Source organism: Halichoeres trimaculatus, unplaced genomic scaffold (assembly GCF_033239565.1).
Source record: "Halichoeres trimaculatus isolate MK-OKI-2021-1 unplaced genomic scaffold, fHalTri1.1 fHalTri1_scaffold_1, whole genome shotgun sequence".
NCBI lineage: Eukaryota > Metazoa > Chordata > Actinopteri > Labriformes > Labridae > Halichoeres > Halichoeres trimaculatus.
The window spans coordinates 14,089,083-14,115,228 of record NW_027437179.1 but is presented as its reverse complement, the minus strand read 5'-3'; the positions used below and the strand labels follow the sequence as shown (position 1 = coordinate 14,115,228).

The following is a 26,146-nucleotide window of genomic DNA, read 5'->3' as shown; positions in this document are numbered from 1 at the left end:
GTGTGAAGGATAACTCACTGAGTAATCTGATGCATCAGGGACAGAAAGACGCGTGTAAAGAGAAGACAGGGTGTGTACAGTTGGAGACAGTTGGAGGTTCAGGAGGTTAAATTGAGGAAGATTAGGAGGAAGGACCAAAACACACAGTGCTGCACGAAAGAAGGAAAAAATGTTTAATGAAGTCAGATAGACAAAGCTCAATGTGAAGTCAAAGCAATAAGACGATGAGGGATCAGTAAAGAGGGACAGATAGATGGAGGAGAGTTATACGATCATTTAGAGGATTAGAGCGCTGGCAGAGAAACGCTGTAAAGCTGTCGCCTCCTCAGGCTGACGGACACGAGAAATGAAGACTAAGAGAAGGGGAGAGAGATTGGTTGAGGATTAAATATGGAGGAGTGGGGAGGACACAGAAAGATGACAAAATAATAAAATGTGAAGTCATAATGGAGACAGATTAAACAATAAAAGGTGAAAGACTCAGAGCTGGACGGAGCGGGATCAGGTTGCCGTCCTCTGCTGATAAATCAGCTGGTTGTTAAAGTGAGATTTTTCAGCTCTCCCTCGTGTGTGCTGCTTCATTTTCACCTTGTCTCCTGTAAACACAAAGAAATCACCTAATCCCTCGAGCAGGAGTGTGAAGTACCGAGTTTTATTCTCTGATGCCCTCTAGGGAGACGGGGGTCAGAGAAAGCATTTAAAGTATTCAGAGGCTCTGATTTTACAGAGCAGGTCAAAAGTGCAGACAGTGGAGCAGGCGGTGCATCGTATCGTGCATCTGCTCCTGCAGCACTTATCCTGCGTGTAAGCACTTAACTTTTTTATAGGACCCATGAACTGTTAGATATTTCCAGGCTTTACCCCCCCCCCCCCCCCCCCCCCCCCCCCCCCTCCAAAAAAAAGAAAAAAAAAGAAAAAAAAAGTTTCATATTCATAAAATTTTCTCTGTTGGAAAAATTCACCTCATTTTTGTTGGTGTTATGGCACATCTGGGTTTTGGTTGTTTGGCTCAAGTTAACTGTAAAACATTTCCATGAAATAAACATTTCTCATAAAACAGAGTAACTCTGCTCAACCTGAGCAACTTTTTAGAGGGCTGGCGGGGAAAAAAGTCCACTTAAAGATGCTATAAGGAGGATCTGTTTTGATTGGACTGCCTCGCCACCTTCTGGCCTGGAGTCTCACGCACACTGTCGTGAAGACACAACTTTTAACAAGATGTATGTTTGTTTTTTTCTTTTTTAAGACAACTCTTGACCTGATACAGCTTGATGAGGTAAAGAATGGGTTGGAATAAACATTATGACAAACAACTTAACCTGTATTTTAGCCTTTAGCTTGTGCTCTATCACTCTCCTGTTTATCTTTCTTCTGCTCTTTTGTCCTTTTTCTGTCTGACAGTTAGGCTCCTGTGTTCATCATCACTACAAAATTGAATCCATTAGATATAGATTTAGATTTAGATTCATTAAATTGTTTTCAGCAGAGAAAAAGACTGGTGGAAATCTTCTTACTACTAAGCTTCGTCAGCCAGAGTGGTGTTGTCATAGAGACTTAGATGTGTTGTAAATCAATCCGGTGCTGCTTGACATGATCGGAAAGCTAAGAAGAAGGATTTCAGAACAACCTTTATTGGCACTGATAATCTCATTTTAAAGTGTGGATTACGATCAGGCAAGACTTTTTCAAGTTTCACTTTGAAACCCCTCACACCCTCTTTGGATTTAAGTTGGATGTATTATGTTATTTGTATTTGCAACGGAGTGATGAGCATATTTTGAAAATGGAAATGTATCATGCTTGAGATGCTAGACCAGCTAATTTGACTTTCATAGTCGGCTAATTAAGCGGAACACACGACGGCTGTGGCTGCTGTGTTGTTCATTTTCTTCTTGAAAGTTCAACAAGAGCATGATGGGATAGGATCTTAACCAAAAATAGTGATCCTGGATGATGCAGTCTTTGTCCAGAGGGGGAGGGACAGGGGCGACATGAATGTCAATCTCCTGTGGATGAAGAACTGTTCCACTGAGCACCTTAAAGGTCAAGAGCACCTTTGTTGTTGACAAGCTGTTCTGTCCCCTTGGATCCCATCATTTTCATGTGTTGCATATAACCACTCGTGTATATGTGTTTAAGAGTTTGCACATTTTTGAACGTGCATGACGAGTATATTGTTTGTTGCAGATCACATATTGTTACTCGTTCTTAAAGATTTGTGATGTTTGCAGCATAAAAATCCAGTAAGAAGATGTTTTGAACAGTTTTGCGTTGAAGTTGGGACAGTAAATTAAAGAAACCTGCACATCAAGTGCGTTCAGTCAGTATAAGAGGTTTAGCATGTCTGCAGTGAGAAAGTCATCCAGCCACAAACTGTAAAAACAAAAGTTGAGTCTTTGTTCTTTTCTTCTTTTGAAGCTTGAAATGTTCGTGACATATTTTTTTATATTCAGGAACTCAATTTTGTACTTTTAATTCATGCCTTATTCAAACAAACATCTCCCTACACCGGGAGAGGAAGCTGCACACAAAGAGTTGACATTTCAGAGTAAAACAGTCTATTTCAGGAGTGCAGTGATGGAGGATGTGGGTCACAGGGTCAGTGTGATACAGCGTCTCTTTCCCTGTCTGAGTCCGTCTCTTATCTGATGATTTGACGTGTTTCCTCCTTCTCTGGATTTTCCTTCAAATGTTTCCATCACACCTCGTCTTTCTCTGCATCAACCCAGCTACTTAAAGTCTACGACAAACAGCACAGGAAGTTTTCTGAAGAATGCATCATTCAGTCAAACCACATCTCATCATGTACAATGGCAGCGGTCCAGACGTGGCTGAAAACCTGGATGTGACACAGTTGTTATGTTTTGTTTACTCATTGTGTAGTCCGAACCCCTGCGGTGCAACAGGAAGAGAAAATAAAGATATACGAGCTGATGGTCATGGGAACCGTTTTACTCAATCATATCATCACACCTGTGCCCGAGAAATCTGAGAGTCTCACGGCTTAAAAACTGAACGCTCTCACATCTTAAAGGCTTGAAGCGTCTCTTTGATGGACTGAACAGATGGAAAGTTGTACAGGACTTCTGTATGTTTCTATGTGACCTGCTGCTGACCCAACACGCCCTGAAACAAACTATTTTTAGTCTCCAAAAGTGTTAGCATCCGGTTTGCTTTGTGTTGGTTTGTTTGTGTATCTCAGGTTTATTTGTGTGTGTTGCTCTGACTGTGTGTGGTGTGTGTGTGTGTGTGAGTCTGTGTTTAAATCAAACCAACAGACAGAGAAAACAAACCATGAGTTTCCTTTGGGGGTTTATTTTCAAACACTTGTCGACAGTTTCCTCGGGACAAATCAAACACACAAACACACACAAAAATACACACACTGTTTATTTACAGATATTTCAATATTGCACCACTTTGTGTTTTTTTATCCTTACATTATTTTTCATCACCATTTATTTTTATTTTAGAGATTAAAGCGATAAGGCAAAAATAATCTAAGACCATTAAAGACAACAATTAGGAGAAATCTGACATAAAAGTTAAATAAATAAATAATTACAACAGATTCAGGTGTAAAATGTACTGAAACAGATAAAAACAAGTCTTATGATTAAAAGTATAGCATAAATATGTTTTAAAACAGGTACGCTACTGTAAAACAGTGCAGTCAACTCTTCTCCTCCCTGTCTCCTTGGTCTCTTTTTGAAACACACACACAGACACAGACACAGACACAGACACACACACACACACACACACACACACACACACACACACACACACACACACACACTGAGTTTGTCAGATGAGCAGAAAGGAAGGGACAGTTTGCTCCACATCAGTCTCCATGCTGACAGCTCTGAAGAGCTCATTTCCTTAAGTCAAGAGTGAAACCCACAATCTGGAGGTAGCATCAAATGAAGGAGCCAGTCTTTGTGGTCTGCTCAAAACCTCTGAGGCGGAAACCACATGAGACGGTCTGGTCTACAGAGGATTTGCAGTTTGTGGCTTTACTTTTCCTTAAAACATGAGTGTTCTTGCTTTCACATATTTTAAAGTTGGGTATAAAGCAGGGATGGGCGAGTACTGGTGTTGGTATCGCATGTCGGCCATTACCAGCCTTTTTTCAAGGTATTGGCACTTGTAAAGGCTACTGATACTCAAGGTAAAAATGTTACATTAAGTAAGTCCTTGCCAGCAGTTGGCGCTACTTGCTGCAGTTTAACACCATGGCACATGTGCACCAGGTTCTGTTCAGACAACATGAATGAACCAGAGAGAGCTAACAGTTCATCTGTTTTATTAAGCACTTCAGATCATTTTGAAAATACTTAAACTCTGACGGTTGTTAATTTTATTTTTCACTTTTAATTTTTTTTTTTTTTAAATATCAGAAATAAATCGTAAACTCAGAGAGAGTTGCTTGTCTTTTATTTTGGATCAAAATGATATATCACTGAGAATTCAAATTTTAGGTATCAAAAATACTAGTAGTATCAGAACTCAAGGGAGAGGGAGTACTTGCACTGGTATTGGTCTGAAAAAAGTGGTATCAAACATTCCTAATACAAAGTAATAGTGCTGGATGCTCTGACTAAACATGTAGATTTTCAAACTATCAAGGATTTTTTGTGTGGTTCATGGTACTTTGGAGGACAGGCCTCAAACACCAAGGTCTGAGGGCTGGCCAACCCGAGGGAAGGGGGTTTTCGGAGTTGGGAGCCAGAGTCCAGAAACTCTACAGAGTGATGCCGACTTGTAACAAATCTAGATTTTTCTGGTGTTTTTGGGGACATGAAAGCATGTATTGCATATTCTTACACTACTAAACATGCCCTTCGGGGCATAGTCTGGAAATTTTCACCTCTCTTCTCTCTCATGTTTTCATTTCATATCTGTTTTAACGGGGCGCTGGACACACTGGCTGCTTCCACAGTTCTTCCAATCCTGTATCCCTCATGTCACTGTGTGTTTTATATGTCTCAGAAGGGATGTAACTCAAATGTAATTTCCCCTTAGGGATCAATGAAATATTTCTGATTTCTGAAATAATTAGTAGGTGCTGCAAGGGATGGGTACCTTTCATATTTCAAACAATTTGGTACTGATTCCCGGTACCTGGCAATACCTGGTACTCAATGGTATCTATTTTCAGTACTTTTTTCTGTTTATGTGGTAAAAAAATATCAATTTGTTGAATAATAAAATACAACATTTTTCAATCTAACATATTTATTCTTTAATATATAACCTTGCATTGCTGTGTTTATGTCCATCGTGGAAAATCACCTACTCTTCCACTCCTTCACAGTCATAAGGACACATTTAGGTACCTAAACATGGTACCTCTTGGGTTTACGTGAATCGGTATCCAGAACTTTTGACAGAATTCAGTCGGTACCTATAAAGGTGCCTAATTCGGTACCCATCCCTAGGTGCTGCCTTGGTTGCATCCCTCATCCCAGAGCACACACACACCTTAACTTCATTCGTAGTTACAAACATATTTTGGGTGTTTTTTCCACTCCCTTTGTCTCACCCCTTACTTTAATCCTCTCCAAAGCATCCATTATGATAACACACTCATGGCAAAATTTGCAAATTAAGTGACAACATCATTTAGCAACTTGTAGCAACTTCAAGCTCAGCCAATAGCTACTTTTCTTACTAAGGAGTTGGCAACACTGGCTCTGCCTCTGCCAGATTGGTCTAAAATTGTGTCATGTAGTCTGTCCTCCCACTCCTGATTCACTGGTTACTCTTGAGTTCAGATGACTTTAAATAAGATGCAGTTTTAAGGATTCAGCTTCTAAACTGGGAAAAGAGTGCTTACTTGTTTTCACACAAATAACTGTTTTCACTGCCTGGATTATTTTATACAACACTGTGACAGTGAAAGGTTTACGGCTGTTTTTAGAGGAGTTTATGATGTGTTTTCAAATTATTTACTCTTTACTGCACATGCTCAGAAGGTGCTGTCTTATTAAACTCGTGTTTGCATTTATTTTCATCTCTTTCCTCTTCTCTCCTCTTTCTCAGCCTGACATAATACCATGAATTTATCACTTCGATTTTCTTTCCTCTGTTATACAAAAGCAAACAGTGTGAAGAGTGTTTGTCATAGAGAGAAATTATAGTCACAGCCACAGAGGACACTAGGATCTGTGGGTGAAGACTGGGTTTGTTTTGTCTGGAAGTTATTTTCAGAGATTAGGAAACAAAAAAAAGAGAATTACAGAGTGAAATGTGTCATAAGGGATTAAAAGGCAGTGCTTTTAATTTGAAGGGGTGATCCGGAGGGCGAACATGTGGTGGATGAAAGGTTTTGGGTTTTAAAGGTTGTGATTAAGTCTTGAGTCATACCCTGTTGTTTTGGAGTCTGTTAGGAGCATCAGGGCTCAGAGATGATAAATAAAGAAAGCAGAACATTGTGTCTTTTGAAGATCAGGCTGTTGAGTTTGGATAAAATAAGAGAATAAAATGAGCCGTTACTGATGTTTATAGAAGAAATGAAGTGGGTGGGAGTCGGAGAGTCTGCTTGGTTGGAAAACAAAATGCTTTCTAGTCATCATTCTCCTGGTGTTGAACTCCAAACTGTTAAAGAGATGTTTGGATGCTTGTCTGAGTTTTCCACATTGAGACAGACTCAGTCTAAGTGTTTCAGAGGCTGGATTAAAAAGTGGAGCAGCAGCAGAGTTCAACCTCTCTGACTGTCTTTCCTCTCTCAGCAAGCGTCTCTCTGACCTGTTGAGCTCTTTAAAACCTGCTGACAGGACGCTAACCGGTCAGCCACTGTGACAGATTGTGATGAATTTTAATGTGATAAAGAGGTTGAATCCTCCAGCAGCTTTGGATGACATCCCAGCAGATTACTGTTGTCCTTTTCTCCATGCCACCTGGATTAATTTCATGGTTTGGCTTAAATAACAGTGGAAAGAATTAGTATTTTTTGTCTTCCTAGAGAGTACAAACCAGATTTTCATTGTTGAAATGTGATGGAAAATTGTGTGAAATCTTGTCTGGGTGTCCAGGACCAATTTTCTCTGGTTTTAAACCAGTTAAATAACAAAAACAGTGTGTCAGAGATCACATTCAGGGCATAATTCTGAAGAATTGGCCACCAAGGGTAAAATAACAGTTAAATTCGTTGCTCTGACTCATTTCTCCAAGTAATTTTCCTACAGTAGCTGGCTCATTGCACCCGGGCATGTTAACAATAGGGTCAAAATGATCTAAAAGGAAGTTTTGTTCTGTTTTAGGTTATTTTCTCAGGTTTTTCTGCCTTTGTTTAGTGATGACAGGAAAACAGATGGAGCAGGAAACAGCCTCATAGGGCACATGACCTGGACCACTACGCTATAGCATCTCCACAGGGAGAAGTTTTAAAAGATAAAATAAAGTTTGAGGACTCAGGTACTGTGAGACTCTTGATGGCACCCTCTGGTTGCTAATGTTTAGGAGTTATACCTGATAAAACTGATCATCTGAAAACCTGAATGGTTGACTTGTGAGGGTACTAGTAGGAAAAAATGCTCCTGTCTTCTCATATTGTACCTTTCATCACTTTGAAGCAATCACTCAAGCTGCAGTATATAAGAAATGCATTAAAGATAATAAATATGTTTGAACAGAGAAACAGAAAAGAGACAGAGTCTAAATGTAGCCGTTCAATCAATTTCTGCAGATAGTCAGTGGTAAAACTTTTTGTCAGTGCGTTAAACCAACTGAGTGAAATTGTCAACTACAAAAAGTACGTCAAGGGATGTTTAAAGTAAATGTGGTGCTCGATTAAAAAAAGAAAAGACACTAATTGATTAGTGGATCTGTGATTAATTAGTCACAATTAATTATATTTTAATCAAATGTGAACATAAAAATAGATTGTGGTAGATGAATGAATAAATGAATAAGCTGAAACAGCAAAATCATGTTTATTTTGTATTAGATATACATTTTAATGCAGTTTAAGGAGAGTTAACATTTAAGTTTTTTTTGTAAACTTGAGTGTGGGTTGGTGACACTGTGTTCCAACTTGCTCTGGCGACTGTGCTCACTGCTACAGTCTATGGCTGCAACATATTGAGCAATGAGGTGATACTGGAGACCAGAACTGCTCCGGTGATACGACAAAGTGCTTAATTTGCAATCAACAGTGCTCTTTTCTCCACTTTCATTGGAATTTATCTTTTTTTGTGTGTGTGTCAACTTATATTTTTTCATCCACCGAGGGCCAAGCAACCCTGCCTCCTCCATCTCTCCATCTCCTCTGTATTGATTGTTTGTTGTCAGCCTGGTGTTACTGGGGCACTTTCCACATTGGGGGGCGTCGCCTTGTGCATCACTAGGATTGTTATTCCAGGAGAACTTGTGCACTGAGAAACTTTCTGTTGTCTAGAGTCCAACAACAAACTGAGATAAAAATGCACATTTTGTTTAAAGCAACATGTTTTTCTGTAATGAACGTGTGAAAGTCTCAGCCTTGGTTCAATGACAGCAAAAGAATGCTTGACTACAGGCCAGTGCTCAGCAGCTACTAGGGGTGGGAGAAAGAATCGAAAAATCAATATACCGAGATTTTTTTTTTGACAATAACAAAATTGGAATTCTTATTCAATTTTTTTTTTCAAATTCAAATTCCTCATTTCGATTAGAAAAAAGTTGCCACTTTTCTTCAGCAGAGGGTGAAATGTTTCTTTCTGACTCACGTGATGTGCATTTTATGGGAAAATATGGCTCCTGAAATAGTTTGACATTATTATCATCATTTAACATTTTCACATGGTCTGGTGTTAAAAAATCAAAATCATAAATCAGAATCACAATTTAAATCGAAACAGCACCCCAAAAATCAAAATAGCATATCGCGAAAATAGTATATGGTCCCAGCCCTATGCTGAAATGCTGAACGTATAAAACACATGCTATGCAACGTTTAAGACTTCATGGACTGAAATGCTAAACAATAACAACAGAACTTCTCTTAGATGAAGGTAGATTAACAACAGCACCGATTCACATCTACAGAAACATAGCTCTCAATATAAGAGGTGCTGACTAACTCTAAGGAGGGATATTTAAGAGCATGGGGGGGCACCTCGTAAGGGTTTGAGAGTAGTTTAAAATGCCCCTTTCTCTTATAATCCATCCATTATTCTACTTTGTCTTCCTGACTCTCAGTCTGCAGTCAGCAGCGTAGCGAGCTAACACGCTCCCTGTCTTTCCTCTCTCAACAGCTTCCTTCTTCTTGCGTTTCTCAAATGAAACTTTTAAAACTGGCGAGCTGCCATAGAAGTAAACGCTACAAAATGATGAATTGACCCATTTCCCCCCCGTGAGCAACATTCCCACATTAGCACAGCCACCCAGCTCTGGCTGCATGTAAAGTTCACAAGACTTCAGATTTATTCAGGTGTCTACCAGCTCGCTGAGGACACGTCCAAAGTGCAGAGGGAAAATGAGAATACGTCTAAAAAGCAAAGCTTGAATCTTTGTTTTGTTTATTCTGTAAATGTGAAGTGATTGAATTAGACTTTAATTTGGGATTGTTTACGTCACATCTCCTGAAAACATATTGGTCCTGTTTGAAACGTAAATCAAATTATCTCTGTGTTCAAGATACATGCCTTTGTTTTGGGAACGTCCTGCTTTAAAAAGTTAACAATCTGAATAGTTTTGATGTCATATGAGTATCAAATATCGCTTTTATTGTATTATGTGATGTAATTCTGGATTTACAGCCATGACAGCCTGCTTTTGTTTTTAATGCTGACTCTCAGAGCTAATACTCTGAGACTGTTTTCTAACGCGATGTCTTCAGATCAACAGAGCTCTGCTCTCTGTCTCTCCCTGTGTTTAGAAATGTGTAATTAATGGGACCTCTGCGTATTGTGTAAGTGGTGCCAAACATCTCGGTTTGTCTCTTAGATTTAGAGGCTGCTCTTGTGGTTGGAGTCTCTTCCAATATGAAAGTAAACATCTTAAATTCCAGTAATAACTTGTGTTTGCCACTGCTGGATTTATTTACTGGAATCTGTTGCCACTCCCTTTCTTTGAAACACATCACCAGTAGGTCATATTGTGCTCTTAGACAGCTCTTCTTCTTGTGTAAATATGATGGTGATAATGTTCACAGATTGTTCCAGAAAAGTTGAGCGCTGCAGAGTTTGGTTTGAGTTAAAAGGCTTGTGTTTGCTCATTAGAGAAAAGAGTCTGCTGCAGTGTTTGGTGCTTGAAGCTCGGTGTTAATTGGACGTCTTGAATTGCTGGGGGCTGTGTGTTCCTGGTCTGGTATGTTAATGTCAGGATTTTAACCATTCACCATCAATTTGTCCCCTTGTGCCGTTCTTAAAAGACTTTCATGTGGTCTGCGGAGGGATGGAAAAGTTATCAAGATGTAAAACACATTTACTGCCAATAAACCCCTGTGTTAAAAAGATTAGGGATGTTGGAAGTTATTAAAACCGCACAAATGTGGACACGAACATGTGTACGAAATTTAACCCACAAAAGGAATCTGGTGTCTGCACCAGAGGAAAAGTAAAGAGGAGACTTTGACTGGAAACATGAACATTTGCTAAAACTGACAGATAATTATTGAGATACTTATTCATAAATCTATAAACCTCTTTCTCTCTCTCTCTCATTTGTCCACCCTCCAGCTGCAGCCTGAGTGTGATGTGACCGGTTTGTTTCACCTTCTTCCATCCATCTCTCCACATCAGTGAAGATCAGCCAGAGATGTCAGCTGTATCTGCAGCCGCCCTGCAGACACCAGGAGGAGGAAAGACTCTTCAGATCCTGCTGGTGTTCCTGCTTTGGCTCCAGCCTGCACGCTCCAGCCCGAGTCCAGATGCCAGAACCTGGAGCCAAACTGGGCCCCGACTGCAGCTCTCACACTCAGGTAGGAAACGCATCAAGAGAGGAACACGCTGCACTACACAAGTAGATCTGTGTTTCATCATTCAGGACTCCAAGTTCCTGGTGTCAGATCTTCACAGTTTGGGATTAATTTGAGTTTTCCCTCAAAACAGTCCGACCTGTTTTCAGACAGTTCAACTAATCTGGGTCATAGTGAGTTCATTAGAAGACTTTGAGGTTGGATGTTTCTGAAAAGTGTGTTTGATGGAATAATGCAGAAAACATGTTTGTCTAAGTGTGAGAACTGAGCATCAAAACAAAGTTATTATCAACTATTTCCCATCATTGTTTTCATCCTCGAAGCACGAAATCATGTTGACTGTTTTGCTATTTAGTCAAAGCTCTCATTCTTTATCTTAATGATTGCTTGCTTGCATTACCATAGCTTCATGAGACAATGACAAACAAGTAAACAAAACTCACTCTGAAGACCTTATGCTTAAGTGCTTCTTGTGGTCACATATTTTCCAGGAGACCTTTAATGGACAAGCAGCATGTCATACAAGACAGGTATACTGCTCTCTTTAGTCTTTATAATGTTCTTTAGGTGTCCCTGAAGTAGCTTTGTAGGATTTACAGCCCAAAAAAATCTCTATTTTCCTCACACTGGTGTTTGACAAAACCGTTTTTCAGCCTCTCTCTGAAAAGCAATGCTAGCTGCTGTCTCTTTAAGACTCCCCTGTTTCACAAACCCACTTCCCTCTGAATGGCCAGCCCTCTGGAGGCCTGTTGGTAGTGGAGCTATAAGTGGACCTTGGTGTTTGAGGCCCACCCCTCCAAGTTGTCATAAACCAGTTAGGAGAGGTCTATACCATGACCTCATTATTTCAGCGAGTCTTGGGAAGATCTTGTGTCTTTATTTTTTATTTTTTTGTTATAGAAAAAATGTTTTGGGCAGTTTACAGATGGCTTCAGGCATTTCTACATAATGAGAATATTTAGAGGTTCAGAAGTGCAGAATACCTGCAGATGTTTAGTATGAACATCCAGAAAAGTTACTTTATATCTAAAAGTTCAATATGGGAAAGCAGAAAATCTGCTCTTTATGTAAGAATGAGCTGGAAACTGAGCTGATTTATCCCTGATTCAAACATGTGATTCAGAGAGGAAATCAGGGGTTTTACCATAAAGCTTAACCAGTTTTTTGACACATGGCTGAGCCTGCCTGCTTCAAAAAAGACTCAAGCCGCGTTTCCACCTAGCAGTCCGGTTCGGTTCAGTACGGTTTGGCACGGTTTGGTACAGTTAAGCTTGATCCCGTTTGCATTTCCACAGCAAAACTGTTCCCTCTCATGATAGGCGGCGTGTGAGCCGCAGGCCGAAAGTTGCAGCTGTTGAATAATAGCGCCATAGCAGCGCGACACAGTTTACCCCGCTAGTAAATCCAATGAGGAAGAAAAATGCAACACAGTTCACAAAGAGCATGGATGGAGGACATGCAGCATTTTGTCCTTGATACAAAGTGCAATCAAGCTTTGTTTTAGAGAAGACTGAGTGCCGCCAGGAGAAATGCAGCTGCTGTCAGGGTAAGTGATGATTCTTTGGACCAATCAACAGTCTGCAGTGTTGTTGCTCCACCTTCCAAGAGTGGATCGGCTCAGTCTGGCACCCATACGAAAGGGTCCCAAAATGTGGGGTGTCTCATCTCAGTTATTTGGGGATCTGTCCTGAGATAAGTCAGTGGAAACCCCACAAAATGCGTGCCATACAGAGACCAACAGAACTAGTCTGCTTGTTGGAAACATGGCTTTAGTGTAAAGTTTGCTAAGGCCTGGAGCTTTTGTTGACAGTGATGTCTTATGTTGGGTTCACACAGAATGGGAATGTATGCTTAACTTGTGCATACACAACAGCAAAATGTTTTGAGTGTCCTTTTTTGCGTGAACAACTCATTTCATTTTGGATACACAAATATTGGGAGTTTATATCAAACAAGTTTGATCTTGGCTACAGTATAATGTGGAGCTGGCTATGCTAGTTGGAGCAGTGCTAAGTTAGGAGAACATACACGTAATTTGTGCTGTTCTAAGGACAAATGAACCCCCACTGGTCTTTTCTGTCATATGTCACAGGATGCTTTGAAGCGAGTAGAGCATTAAATGTGTCACAAATTTGCACCATTTACATGTATCCTGCTTATTTGCCCATGCACGTCTTTAGCGCCACCCGACAAGACCTTACGTCTGTACATTTCATTCAGTTAGCAAATAAAACGCAATACTAGACTTCTCAACTGAACCCAGATTTAATTCAGCTGCATAGTTTCAATGTCTTTGTAACAAGGAGTCAACCCCCAGATGACCGCACAGTCCCAAGCAGGACCACAGTGGAGAAAAAACTGAGCTGGAAGATGAAGATTCTTCTTCTCCTCTTTTTTATGAACATTACATTTGATAAAGTGATGACTAATTGAACACAGAAACAGTCCCTGCTGGAAAAATAGAAACCAAGTGTTGACTCTGCTCAGTTTGGACTTTCAGGGTCTCTGTGCCTGTTTGGGCCTCAGCGCCTGAACTTTAGGGGGTCAAACTCCACAGCATGAGTGGGACAAAAGACAGATTGACTTTCATTTCTACGTCTTACAGTTAATGTACTTTTTATTGCCTATAACTTCACCCGTTCAATTTACATTTGCTGCGCCCCATTTGAGCTGCAACATTAATCACAAGTGTCATTCGTCATCGCATTGCAATGAATGGAGAGACCTTTTTTTCATTTTGTTGGCGCTTTTCAGGCTGTTTGTGTTCAGTTTTGTGAGTTTTTCCTTTCACTTGTGGTTGATTTTTAGAAAAAACAAATCCTCAAACATTGGGCTGAAAATGAGAGGACACTCAGAGAGAGCTTTTCCTTTCTCTCTTATTGGTTCAGGGCCTATCTGTTCACATCTCGGCTATAAACTCTGAATCTGAAACTCATCAAACTAGTGATGAAAGTGAAGTGTTTTCCTGATGTCTGGCTGACTGATTTTCAGGAAAGTCCAGTTTAACTTTGAGAGGCAAAGACATTTTCTCTGCAGATGTAAGGCCGTCAGAGTGGGGATATTATAACACTATCATAAAGATCAGTGAAGTAATGTCTCCCTGACACAGTGTTCAAAGCGTAACTGTACAGATGTCGTCCAACATGCTGTAAAATTACTTTCCCTTTACTTTTGCCAGGGTCTAGAAACTTTGTTCTGTGAGGTCTCAGCTGGAGCTTTTTCCTTCAATAAAACACTTCCTGAGAGCAGCGGGAAGGAGTAACAGATCACCAACTCGGAGGGTGATGCTGTGTTGATGAGCGCCACGATGCCCATAAATATCTAAAACTGCCTCAATTAGATAAAGTTTTAACACACTAAACTGTCATCTTAAGAGTTAAGATTTAAGGTTATTTCAGGACAGAGTTAATTTACTTGCTGCCCTACATTATGATTTTTTTTTCACAAGAAGTAGGAGCTGCAAAAGTTTGTTTGGGCCGTACCTCTGAAAGTTTCTGGTGTTACTCAGAAAATATAGCACTACATGCTCCAGGTATGTTGCACCATAAAAATGACTTCTTTAACTTCTGATGTATTACTGGAAACTCATTTAAATATGATAAATACATTCTGCCCAATTCCTCAGCAATCATAGTCTGAATCAAGTCAGTAACTGGTGGCCATTAGAGAAAAAACTCAGTATGCTGAACAAGCCCACACAATATTATGAGCAGGTTGTTGCAGAGGAAGAATCTTTTCCCGGGTTGGGAAACACCTCTTCACTTTGGTTGGAGTCCTGCTAACCCTGTGGAGGTTCAGTCAAGGCTACCAGGGGCTCAGAGAGAATCTGAGCAGAGCCAGGTGACAGATTTATAAATATATATTTTTTCTTTCGAGAGTCTAATCTCTTCTTGACCCTACCTCCCAACATATTTTACAATCCCTGAAGAAAAGACACAAAAACAGCAGCTGACAATCATCATTAAATATGACATAAAGCTTTGGTTTACTACTTTGGTAATTAACAAAACTTGTCAGAACAAAGAGGACTTGAACACAAGGCAGCCAAATATCTTCAAACAGAGAAACATTTCTATGAGGCATATTTATTTTTTAAGTTTGTCCACGGCCCATCTGGAATGGCTGGGGAGCTGGAGTTTTTGACCTATGGTCTACGGTTCCAATCTGCTCAAACAACATGCTCACTGCAACTCTTGCCCTTAAATTTACACGATGGTATGACTTAATTGACAGATGATACAATCGTATTCCCAAAAACCACTTTAGCTCAAGAGAATTTTACATTTTTGTTTAATAAGTTGCATTAGGTGATATGGCTTTGTTTCAGGAGCTCCCTGCCTTTCTAGCTCATAAGTAGAATGCCAAACCAGAGGCAGGGAGAGCACACCTTACCTTGCTTCTTTGTGTGCTTATATTACACCCCAGGGCAGAGAGAGCAGTAGCAAAGACCCCAAAGCAGGCAAAAATATGACACCGGCAACATCAGACAGCATTTAAGGAGGAGCTGGGATCGGAGGTGGGTTGTTAAGAGCTTTTTGGGGGAAGTGGAAAGAGTACTTTCTACTTTATATAGAGCACTTTTCATGGAATGCCTATTTCGATATTTGCCAATTGTGGCGCTAAATTTTTAGTGTGCAAAGAGTCTAAGGGCTCTAATTTCGTAGACAAGGCGCAAACGCAGGTGCACCTGCCCTGCACCTGCCCTGCGCCAGCCTTCGCTGCGCGGACAGGGCGTGACCGGTGCACTTTGCAAGTTTCCTGCAGTGCCAAGAGAGGCGCAGTCAAGGCGCAGATGAGCGCAGAGCTGCGCGTCCACGCCTCCCTCCGCGCAAATGGCAGAGAGGGAGGAGAAAAGGCGTGAGTGGGTTTAACACAGCCGAGCGCTGTTTTCACCAATCAAATGAGCAGCTCTCTTCGCCTTTAAATGCCCTGCGGCCGAGGAGCAGTGTCTGATTGGTCTGAGTGATCCCCAACACAGTGTCTGGAGAGACCCGGTGGTGAAGACGGTCAGAGCCGCTGTCCCTGCTGCAGGAGAATGGACAGCGGGCGCATCGGAGGACACGAAGCGTGTCACCGTGTTGGCCAGCTCCCGGGACAGATTTAATCTGTTCCTTTGTCATTAATAGGAGTACAAAATTAAGAGACAGTTACACAGCTGGCTTATCCATTCAGAATACTTTTGATCCACCTGCACTCCTGGTTTGTCATCGCCAAATAGCAGAACCTTTGGTGATACACTGTATACTCTCCCAGTGTCTCCACCTCATCCTCCTTACAATAATGTACTCCATCTTTTTAGATCATGTTAAAAATAAAGACTAAAACAGAGAAATATGGGAAATCACGAGTAAATCCTGAGTGACACACATTTATTTTGTTTCTTTTTTTCTTCGTCTTTTCTCTCCCTCTTTTCTTTGAATTAAATGAAATGAGAGAACCAGATATACTCTGTATCAGATGTTAAGGCTGTTTATTGTTTCATTGTAAGATGTGCATCAAACTTCCAGCTGCAGTCAGGTTAACTTTCCATTATGACAAACGGCTTTAATCTGACTTCAGATGTGACGGGACAGTTAATATAGATATAAATGTATATGCTGGTTCAGACAGTTACATTAAATTGCGATTGCTGTGATTGATTATTGCATTAAAATATGTCTGACACTCTGGAAACCTGCCGCTGAGGCTTTGTTGACATGTGCGCACATGTGCGCCTGTCACCAAATAACAGATGCGGATCGTGCGCTCCGCTTTGCGCCGAGGATAGACCAGGTTGGAGCTGGCGAGCTTTCAGCGTACTTTCTTTGGCGCGAAATTGTCACTGCCCCAACATGAATCTGCTGACACCTCCCCCTGGCGCGCAGTCACACCCATCTCTGCGCAGACGGTCTACCAAATTGTCAAATTGGCAGTGCAAGGCGGTGTGCTGCACGAAATTAGCACTGCGCAGGCTGCACCAGGCTTGCGCCCCCTGCGCTGCGCCACGAAATTAGAGCCCTATGTGTCCATTTTACCTCCCATATCAATCACCCAAACTAAGGTGATGAACACAGTACCATTGAGAAATAAAAGCAATAGTCTTGGTTTGTTCAACTTTCTATGGGCTATGAGTGACTGGTGAGCACTGCTTTATGCCACTTTGCTCTGTTTCAAAAAGACATGACACACATGTACACGTACATTTACATCACTTCTTGAAAGAAGAAAACTTGGTGGCTGCTTTTTATTTATTTTTTATTGTTGTTTTTTACAAAATGATTATTGCTCTGGCAGGTACTGGAACAGGATCAGCAAATTGGACATATGCTCTTGGTGGAGAAACTCTAAACCAGGGCTTTGCTAGCTTAAAGAGCGAAATGGCTTTGAATTGGATTGATCTGCATGTGAATGCTTCTGCTCTTTGAGCAACAGTGTGCATGTCTACATTATCCAGAAATGTATAGGTACATCGGTGCTCTCATCAACACACCAGGGCTGTGACGAGTAATGTTAAACCAGCACATCTAGCTAACATTAATAAGTTAAAGTTGACAAAATGCAGTCTTTGTTATGTAACAGTTGATGATTTGATGTAGCTGCAATCCGTACAATACTTCATCATTTTGAATCCTGATACAGTTTTCCTGCACAAGATAATTGTCCATGGTAGATTTTGGTGCTCATTGGAAATGCAGTCTTCAGCTTGGTAGAAACGCTACAGAGATTTTCATTTTAAGATAAAGAGAAAAAAACAGAGATGATGTTGTCTAAATGCTCCAAAAGCTTTGCTGCAGTTACAGCTTTATCAAAGTGGCTTCTTGATGCCAAGACATTTACTCTTATACATTTAGAGCAAGGAAAATGAGACATTTATCTTCACCTAAATTCAGAAAAAGGCTTTTTATTGTTGAAGTAGAGACCCTCACAGACACAATTAACACCAGTAGTCATCCCTCCACTTCCACTCTATTTAACCCACTTCTTTTTTCCAAATGCCTGCTTCCCACTTGGCAACCAACAACCCCAGAGCAGCCAACAACTGTTTCCTCTCCAGCAGTGATTAGTTCAGGGAGGCTGGTTTCATTGTGCGGTGGTTAGTGAGATGTTTGTCTGCTGAATGAATGAGTGGATGGATGAATGAAATTACCGAAGCAGAGACGGTGTTGTTCTTTACGATCTTTTACAAGCTTTGTGTCCAAGTGAGCGGGGAGGAGCTGGAATGATTGCTAATGAGGAGACAGTCAAACACGTTTAGAAACACAGCGTGATTGTCAGTGATACAATAAGTGGAAAAAGAAACTTTCACTGAAGGCTTTGAAAAACCTGAAAGCTGAAACCTCATTTGGGTTACACATCGAGCTTCTGTTGTTATTTCTTGGCAGCCTTTATAAAACTGGTTTCTTTCAGACAGTCGTGTGACTTCACTTAAGAATCTCACTCACTCTGGCTTCATTGTTATTATTTAATCTAAAAGAAATCAATCAAACTGTTATTTGTTCCCAGTCAGGGTTAGACTCCTCCAGAACTCACATTTTGTCACTGATTTGGAGGGAGTCAGGTTTGGCGGTCTCAGGATCCCTTCTCTGATTTTTGCAGATGATATAGTCCTGATGGCGTCATCAAACACTGACGTAACACTGGGGAGGATTTCACCTGAGTGTGAAGCAGTTGGGATGAAGATCAGCACTTCTCAGGTCATGGTTCTCAGCTGGGAAAGGGTGGACTGCCTCCTCCGGGTTGGAGGGGGTTCCTTGTTCCAAGTTGAGGAGTTTAAGTCTCTGGGTTTTGTTCAAGTAAGAGTAAAACAGAGCCAGAGACTGTGGATAGAGGCGGCATTGGCAGTGATGCAGAGTTAAGGCTCTCGATTTACTGGTCAGTCTACTTTCTAACCCTCACCTATGGCCATGAACTGTGGTAGTGACCGGAAAGACAAGACTGAGCATTCTGAAATGAGCTTTCTTCGTTGGGTGTCTGGGCTCAGCCTTAGAGACAGGGTTTAGAGCTTGCACATCCAGGAGGGGTTCGGAATAGAGCCTCAGAGCACCCAGATGAGGTGGTCCTGGCATCTTGTGAGTGTTTTAGGCATGTGCATCGCGGAGGAGACGCCGAGGTAGACCAAGGACACGATGAAGAGATTATATCTCTTGGCGATCCTGGGGACGGTACCCTGAGGCGTTCCCAGAAACTTGATGAGCACATTTTTCTTACCTCATTTGCAGATTCGTTGACCAGCACACTGATCAGCATTTTTGGGCATCAAAACAGACGAAAGTACAACCAGAATGAGTGACTTTGACAGAGACAATGAAACCGGTAAGAACCTTAGCTTACAGATGGAGAATGAGGCTTATCAGACCAAAAGGAAAAGTGGAGAAACTTCTGTGCTAACTGAAGAGCAGGAGAGATCCCAAGTTACCTGGTGAAGCAGTTGTCTGAACTGTGTGCAAATGAACCTAATCAGCTCTGGAGGACCTGGTAACAACAAAACTCCAGGATCTTCCTGAATCAGAGGACACCAGTGGCTCACAGGCTCACTGTTGCTGAACAGTGCTGTTTTACCCATTTTCTGTAGTTTTCACAAGTTCAGCCGGAAAACCAAAAAAGCTAGGTGAAAGTGTATCTTCAAAGAAAGTTTTCAGCTCTCACAGTTTTTTATTGCAGAATGACTCAACCTACCCACTGCACAAGGAGGCGTTCAAAGGACTTCCTCTCCTTTTTGGATGTAACTGACTCACTTTGGCGTCCTGAAAAGATCATAAATGGACGCTCAGTGGATGTCAGAGAAAGGCGTCATCCAGAGGACCAGTCTGCACCTTCAGGAGACCAAAGTTAGTGGCCAAAAATGACTGTGAAAGGACATTTTTTAAACGTCTCTATATGCTCACTCACTCCTGCTTAGACGTTCTCTTGACGTCCAAAAGGCTGATATTCAAATGTTGAACTGTATGTTGACGTCCAAGTGGAGTCGTGTTTGGAAATCCAAATAGAGGACGTAATTTGAATGTTGTGTAAACGTCCAGAATTGGTCTTGGACCAACATATGGGATATGGGGCGTATTCAGACCTGGACTGTTTGGTCCACTTTAAGCGGACCAGGGTTCGTTTCCCACGCTGGTGCGGACCTTCCATGCAGGTGTGAATAGACACAAACAAACCCTGGTGCGGACCAAACAACCTGGACCGAGACCCACTTTTTGAGGTGGTCTCAGTCCGCTTCCATAAAAACTCTGGTGCGGTTCGTGGTTCTCCGGTGCAGGTCTGAATACAAACCAAGGTCCATCCGAACCAACTACAGGATACATGCACCTTTTGGGCCTATAAAGCCACCGTAACCTGACCGTCTTTGGTTCATACCTGATCCTCCATCTTCTGTTGAGCCACACAGTTGCTCGCATGTTGTGGGTCAGGACACGCAGAGCATAGCGTCTCCTTGCTGCAGGCATTCGTCTTCCTGTTCCAAAATTGTAAACGGTGTTGTTAAGCCTGCTTTGAAGGAGCTGCTCTTGAAACTGAAAATGATTTTGCAGCTCTAATAAGAGCACAAACACATGTTTACCTCCATTTCTGGGTCTGTAATCTGTGTGCCGCCCTTTGTCAGTGCTGTCCAACGAGAGCACTGATCGTCACACGTGGATGTGTTTACAGAATATAGTCCACTTGCAAAAAGTACAATCTGAATACAATTGAAAAAATAAAGTCCGCTTTTGGTCCGGACCAAACAAGTGGACCAAAGGACTTTTCTGGTCTGAATACAGCCTTAGACTTGATCTGCATGTCTTTTAGACGTCTAATGTTTAGTGGTTAAGGTCCAAACTATACGTTGACACTATCAGCTTACTCTACCTGTGTTAGCTGCTGAAGGTGAGGCTGAGCTGAAACAACAAACTCTACACACATTACTTTGTCTGTTGGATAATCTCAGGTATTTGTTGCTTAAAATTATGTCACAGCGAGATGCAAAATATCAAAAATCCCAATTAGATACAGTTTGAAACAAAGTGAAGATGACCTATCATCTCAAACAGTTGATGAGTGTGCTGCAGGTAGGGGCACATGCATGTGTTAAACTTTCTGTTGGCAAAGTAAAGAGCTAAAATTCACCAAATTGATTTCTTGCGCTTAAGTAAGTTATAAAGTCAGAGTTTCCTTGAGTTAGCTAAATTACGTGGTAGATCTGGCCCCATCTGAAGCATTTAATAGCCAAGTTTTGTGCCTAAGACCTCAATAAAAAAAAGCAGTGAACTGTTCCTTTAAAAAGAGGTCACTCAGCTTCATCTTCCAGGTATTTTCCTCTTGAAAACGTGACCTCCTTAAACCCATCCTCCATAAGCTGCTCTTCTCTTACTCTGAAGCAGATCTAATGACGTCACTGTCGATGTGTAATTGATTACATGTTGAAAGAAACATGTATGTGAGTGTGTGTTTGTGGTTTTCTTTAATTAACAGTAGCAGCACAGTGGTTTTCATGCCCGTAAAGCGATCAGTAAACCCCAGATAATGAACTAAGACACGGTTCTCTCGCTGCGTTTGTAGCTGCAGGATCAACAGTAAATGGACTATTAGTGTTTTATAAGGCAGATACTCAGACAGGAGCTTCAGGGGCAACGTACACACACAAAACACACACAGTCAAATACACACATGGTCTTACTCCATGAACTGCAAAAGTTTCTCTTTATGTACGTTTATTTCATTTGCTACATTTATTTTGTGCTCATGTTCTTTTGTTTTCCTCACAAACACACACACACACACACACACACACACACGAACACACACACACACACACACACACACACACACACACACACACACACACACACACACACACACACACACACACACACACACACACACACAGATTGTGTGCGTCACCGCTGACCCGATGTCTGACCTGAGCAGGAATCCAGAGAGACCAGCCCTCATCCTGCAGGGAGACACACTCTGTTAGCCTTTAACCTGAATAGGCATGTGTGTGTGTGTGTGTGTGTGTGTGTGTGTGTGTGTGTGTGTGTGTGTCTGTGTGTGTGTGTGTGTGTGTGTGTGTGTGTGTGTGTGTGTGTGTGTGTGTGTGTGTGTGTTTGTGTGTGTGGGGTGGAGTCTATGCATGCATGCACACATCTTCTACAAGTAAATGGCCAAAAGCAGGAGAAAAACCAGAGATAATTGTGTTTAAAAAAACACACAGAAATGTTTTACCTGTTAGTCTTTTGAGCGCGCGTGTGTGTGTGTGTGTGTGTGTGAACATATTCTCCTCTCATCTTTGCAGTCTGCTCTTTATTATCTGCTGGCCTCTGAAAAACACTGTCTGCCAAACATCCATCATGGTCCCTCACACACACACACCCTCTGACACAGGCAGGCGCAGGTTTTGGCTTTCACAGTAACAGAAATATATTCAGGAAAACACACGGCTTTGCATACTTTCTCGTTCCAGTCCACATCAGAAGAAAAAAATCATAAATATAAATGTGATCAGTTAAACACATGCAGGTGCTCTCTGTGTGAGGGAAGTTCATGCAGATTTAAGGTCAAAAACATTTAAATGCAATCAAAATACTACTCAGGTTTTGGTTTTCATACATCCAGTCATCCGTTTAAAACTTTAACCCAAAAAACACTCAGTGGTGTTGGCGGATGTCTGAACTTATGTATTCTTAAGATAAATTGTTCAGGAGTCATAAATTAAATATTGTTGTGTTTGTGAAAGATTCTGGTTGAAAGATTCAACCAAACTTTAACTTTGTCTAACTGATACTAAAAGTTAATCTCCATCCAAAACACAAGTACACATCACATGGTTGTTAATGCACATAATGGACAGTGTAAAAATGAACAGCACAACTTATTATGATGATTTATCTTCAACAAGTCATTTTCTAAAAGGTTTTTTTTGGACAGGTCATTTAATTCTTAAAAAAGGAGATGTGATTTTGTGATTGGCAGCCTCGTCTTTCATGTTAACAACTGTTAAGACTTACTGCACGCTTTTATAAAGAAGTTTGAATTTGTGAAAGACAGGTAGAGGGAAAAGTAGAGGTCAGGAAGTATAAACTTTTTAAAGGTATATTTTTTAGGTGATTTATAAATTAGATAAAAGAGTCAGAAGGCTGTAAGGTGGTGCAGTGGTTAGAGCTGTTGCCTCAAAGCAGGAGGTTCCTGGTTCGATTCCCCTGACGGTCAGGTGCCCTTCTGTGTGGAGCTTGCATGTGTAGATTATCTTCAGCTTCCTCCCACAGTCCAAAAACATACTCATCAGGTCAATTGGTCTCTCTGAATAGCCTGTAGGTGTGAGTGTGTGTGTATGTGTGTGAATGGTTGTCTGTCTCTACATGTTGTGACAGACTGGTGACCTGTTTTTGGGTGACCCTCGCCTTGAGCCCAGAGACAGCTGGATTAGGCTCCAGTCCCCAGCGGCTTTCAAAAGGGAAAAGTGGTTCAGGTAATAGGGAGATAAATGAGTCTGAGTTGTGGATGTGTAGAAAGTTGGGACTGTGACGTGAAAAGCTCTGTCTTCCAAGTTGTGGTACTCAGTCTTGATAAAGGAGATCAGGAAGTTGGCATCTCATGAGGAGTGGCATTTTGAGACTGTGCGTGTGCTTAACTGTGACAGTTGTGATGAGGAAGCAGATCAACTACAGTACACTACTGCAGGTTCCTTGTTTGCAGGAAACAACCCATTCCTTAATCTACACCGGAAAAAAAATGAAATCTTATCAAGTGTTTTTGTCTTATTTCAAGTGGAAAATGTCTTTTTAGACTTAATTTGATCTGTATTCACCTGACTAGTCCAGAAAAATGTCTTAGTTCAAGTTGTTTAAAGACAAAAATGAGGTCTGAACTGCCTGTAACAAGTTAAAAAGAATCTGCGAATGGAACAAGAGAAAAGTTACTTGTAATAAGATATTATTCTAGTTTCAAGCAAATTTTTGAATAAATTTCTCCTTTTCCATTGGCAGATTTTTTTTACTTGTTACAAACAATTCAGACCTCATTTTCATCTTTAAACAACTTGAAACAAAACTTTTCTGGACTGATCAGCTGAATGTGGCTCATATCAAGTGTAATAAGACTATTATTACTTAAAATAAGACAAAACGCTTGATAAGATTTCATTTTTTTGCAGAGTAAAGCTGTGATCTGTAAACCATGACGGATTAACAGTCGGTGATTGAAGCTCATGTTGTAAACTTTCTTCATAAAAAGAGTGACTTGGTTAAATAAATCTGATTTGCCTTTTTTGCCTGTTAAAATGAAACAATCCTGAGGTTTCTGAACTAAAATGTAGGAGTAAAGTGATTTGAATTGCTGAAGAAAATAAAATAAATAGAACAGTTTGATCAAATATTAAAATCCAATCTTACTTTAAAAACCCAAGTCTCTTTAGCTCTCGTATATAATCCCCTTTAACCTTTGAAATGCTGTAAGTCGTGGTAAAACTCTGTGTCCTCAGAGTCAAAACTTCACCTGTTTGATGCTCAGCCAAAAAGAAAAAAACGTCAAACAGTATTTAAACTCAGACGTCACAATCTGAAAACAGACTTATCCTCGCGCGGAGTGAACTGAGGCGTGTTTTGACTTCATCTGGAACTCAAACGTATGCGTATAAGTGTGTCAGTGTGTGTTTGGGTTTCAGGGATGTGCGCCGCCGTCGGTTTACACTAGATTCAACTTTCTGATGAGACGTTTTCCTGCTGCTGATGTATTTTTCTGACAGGAGGTTCGACGCTCATGCGGAATAAATCCAAGAAAAACACACTGACCTCATGTGGGACTGTGGGATGGGAAATTTGTGTAACACACACACACGCACACAAAGGTACACCAAGCGATATCTGTGACAGTACAGAGCGGACTGTGTGTTATCTCCCTCTCACACACACACACACACACTTTATTTTGATAGCTGTTCACTCAGATATAAAAACATGACCTGAAGCACTTGCGTGTGCACTCTGCTTATGCGCAAATATCCATTTATGATTTCCACAGCTGCCTCACACACACACACACATCATGCACACATGTACAGCACACATGCAGCGCAGAGAAAGGTGTGTGACTGCGTTTGTCATTTATTATTAGATAAACTTTCAGTGTTGCTGCAGGGAATCTGTCAGAGCTGATTCAATTTGCTCTGGAGGATATTTTATACAACCTGCCAAACTGTTACTGAAATGTACAGTCAGGAATGTAACGTGTGTTTATATCTGTGTGTGTGTGTGTGTGTGTGTGTGTGCGCAGGGAGAAAGAGGAAGAATAACAAAACAGTCAGAAAACTGAGATAGGTTAAACTCACATCCTCACTGTAATCTGACCTCTGAGTGTGTGTGTGTGTGTCTGTGTGTCAGTGTGTTAAATGCAGCCCCTCTGGAGATGCAGTACGTACCTTGTCGTGTCATGCTATGAACCTTGACCTTTGACCCTGCTGTAAATTAGGGGGGAGGAGAAGGGAGGAAGCAGAAACCAGGTGAGAAAAGGAGAGATGAAAGAAGAGAGGATAAAAGAAACAACAGAAGGGGCTGAACGAAGCGTGATAAGAAGTAAATTTAAAATGAAAAAAAAAATGTGACAGGAGGGTTTAGGAGAAGCCGTAAGGGAAAGAAAAGAAGGAGCTGAGAGAAAGGAGTGAGGTATGGATGGATGACACATGAGGTAGAGGAGGTTTCCTGATGTTAATGAACCCGTCAACCACCTGAGACGAAGCAGAGCAGAGAGGAGCAGAAGGAGAGGAGGTCAGGGTGAGAGCACTGCTGTTAATTACAGCCGGGAGTTCCTCCACCTCAGTTCTCCCACTGCGTGTGTGAGGCTGGTGTTTTAAGTCTTTAAAGGTGTGTTTAAACAAAAGTTTATATGCATCTTATTGTTTTTAAAATACCATTATCTGTCCACAATAACAGGAAATGTTGACATATTAACAATGAAGGTTTTTATATTGGTCTGTTAAGAGATATTCAGCACTTTTTTCTAGAAAAATAGATCTTCTGTTTCATGCTTTAGCAATAATTTCAGTCCTGTTCAGCTCATCTGGCTTCAGATAAGTTGATATGGTCTTAAAACATGTTAAAATACATGGGTAGTTACAGTTCAGTATGAAGGCTTTAGTCAGCTGATGCTTAATTTTCAGACATGTCTAAACAATCTGTTAGATCAGGGGTTCCTGAGCCTGATGTTGCTCGTCACGTAAACCATGAAATGCCAGTGCCAGAAACCATCAACTGCCTTCTGTATTAAAACACTGATAGACCAGTCTAAAAACAGACA

At 41.1% G+C, this 26,146-nt stretch overlaps 1 protein-coding gene across 1 annotated transcript in view; it reads left to right on the top strand.

Annotated features, from left to right (window-relative positions):
* LOC141789193 (semaphorin-3D) overlaps positions 1 to 26,146 on the top strand; it is a 142,616-nt gene that overhangs the window by 47,380 nt on the left and 69,090 nt on the right. The window contains exon 2 of the mRNA XM_074668538.1: positions 10,665 to 10,906. Coding sequence (XP_074524639.1) covers positions 10,744 to 10,906 — 163 coding nt within the window. The 5' untranslated portion in view covers positions 10,665 to 10,743. The remainder of the gene's footprint in view (positions 1 to 10,664; positions 10,907 to 26,146) is intronic.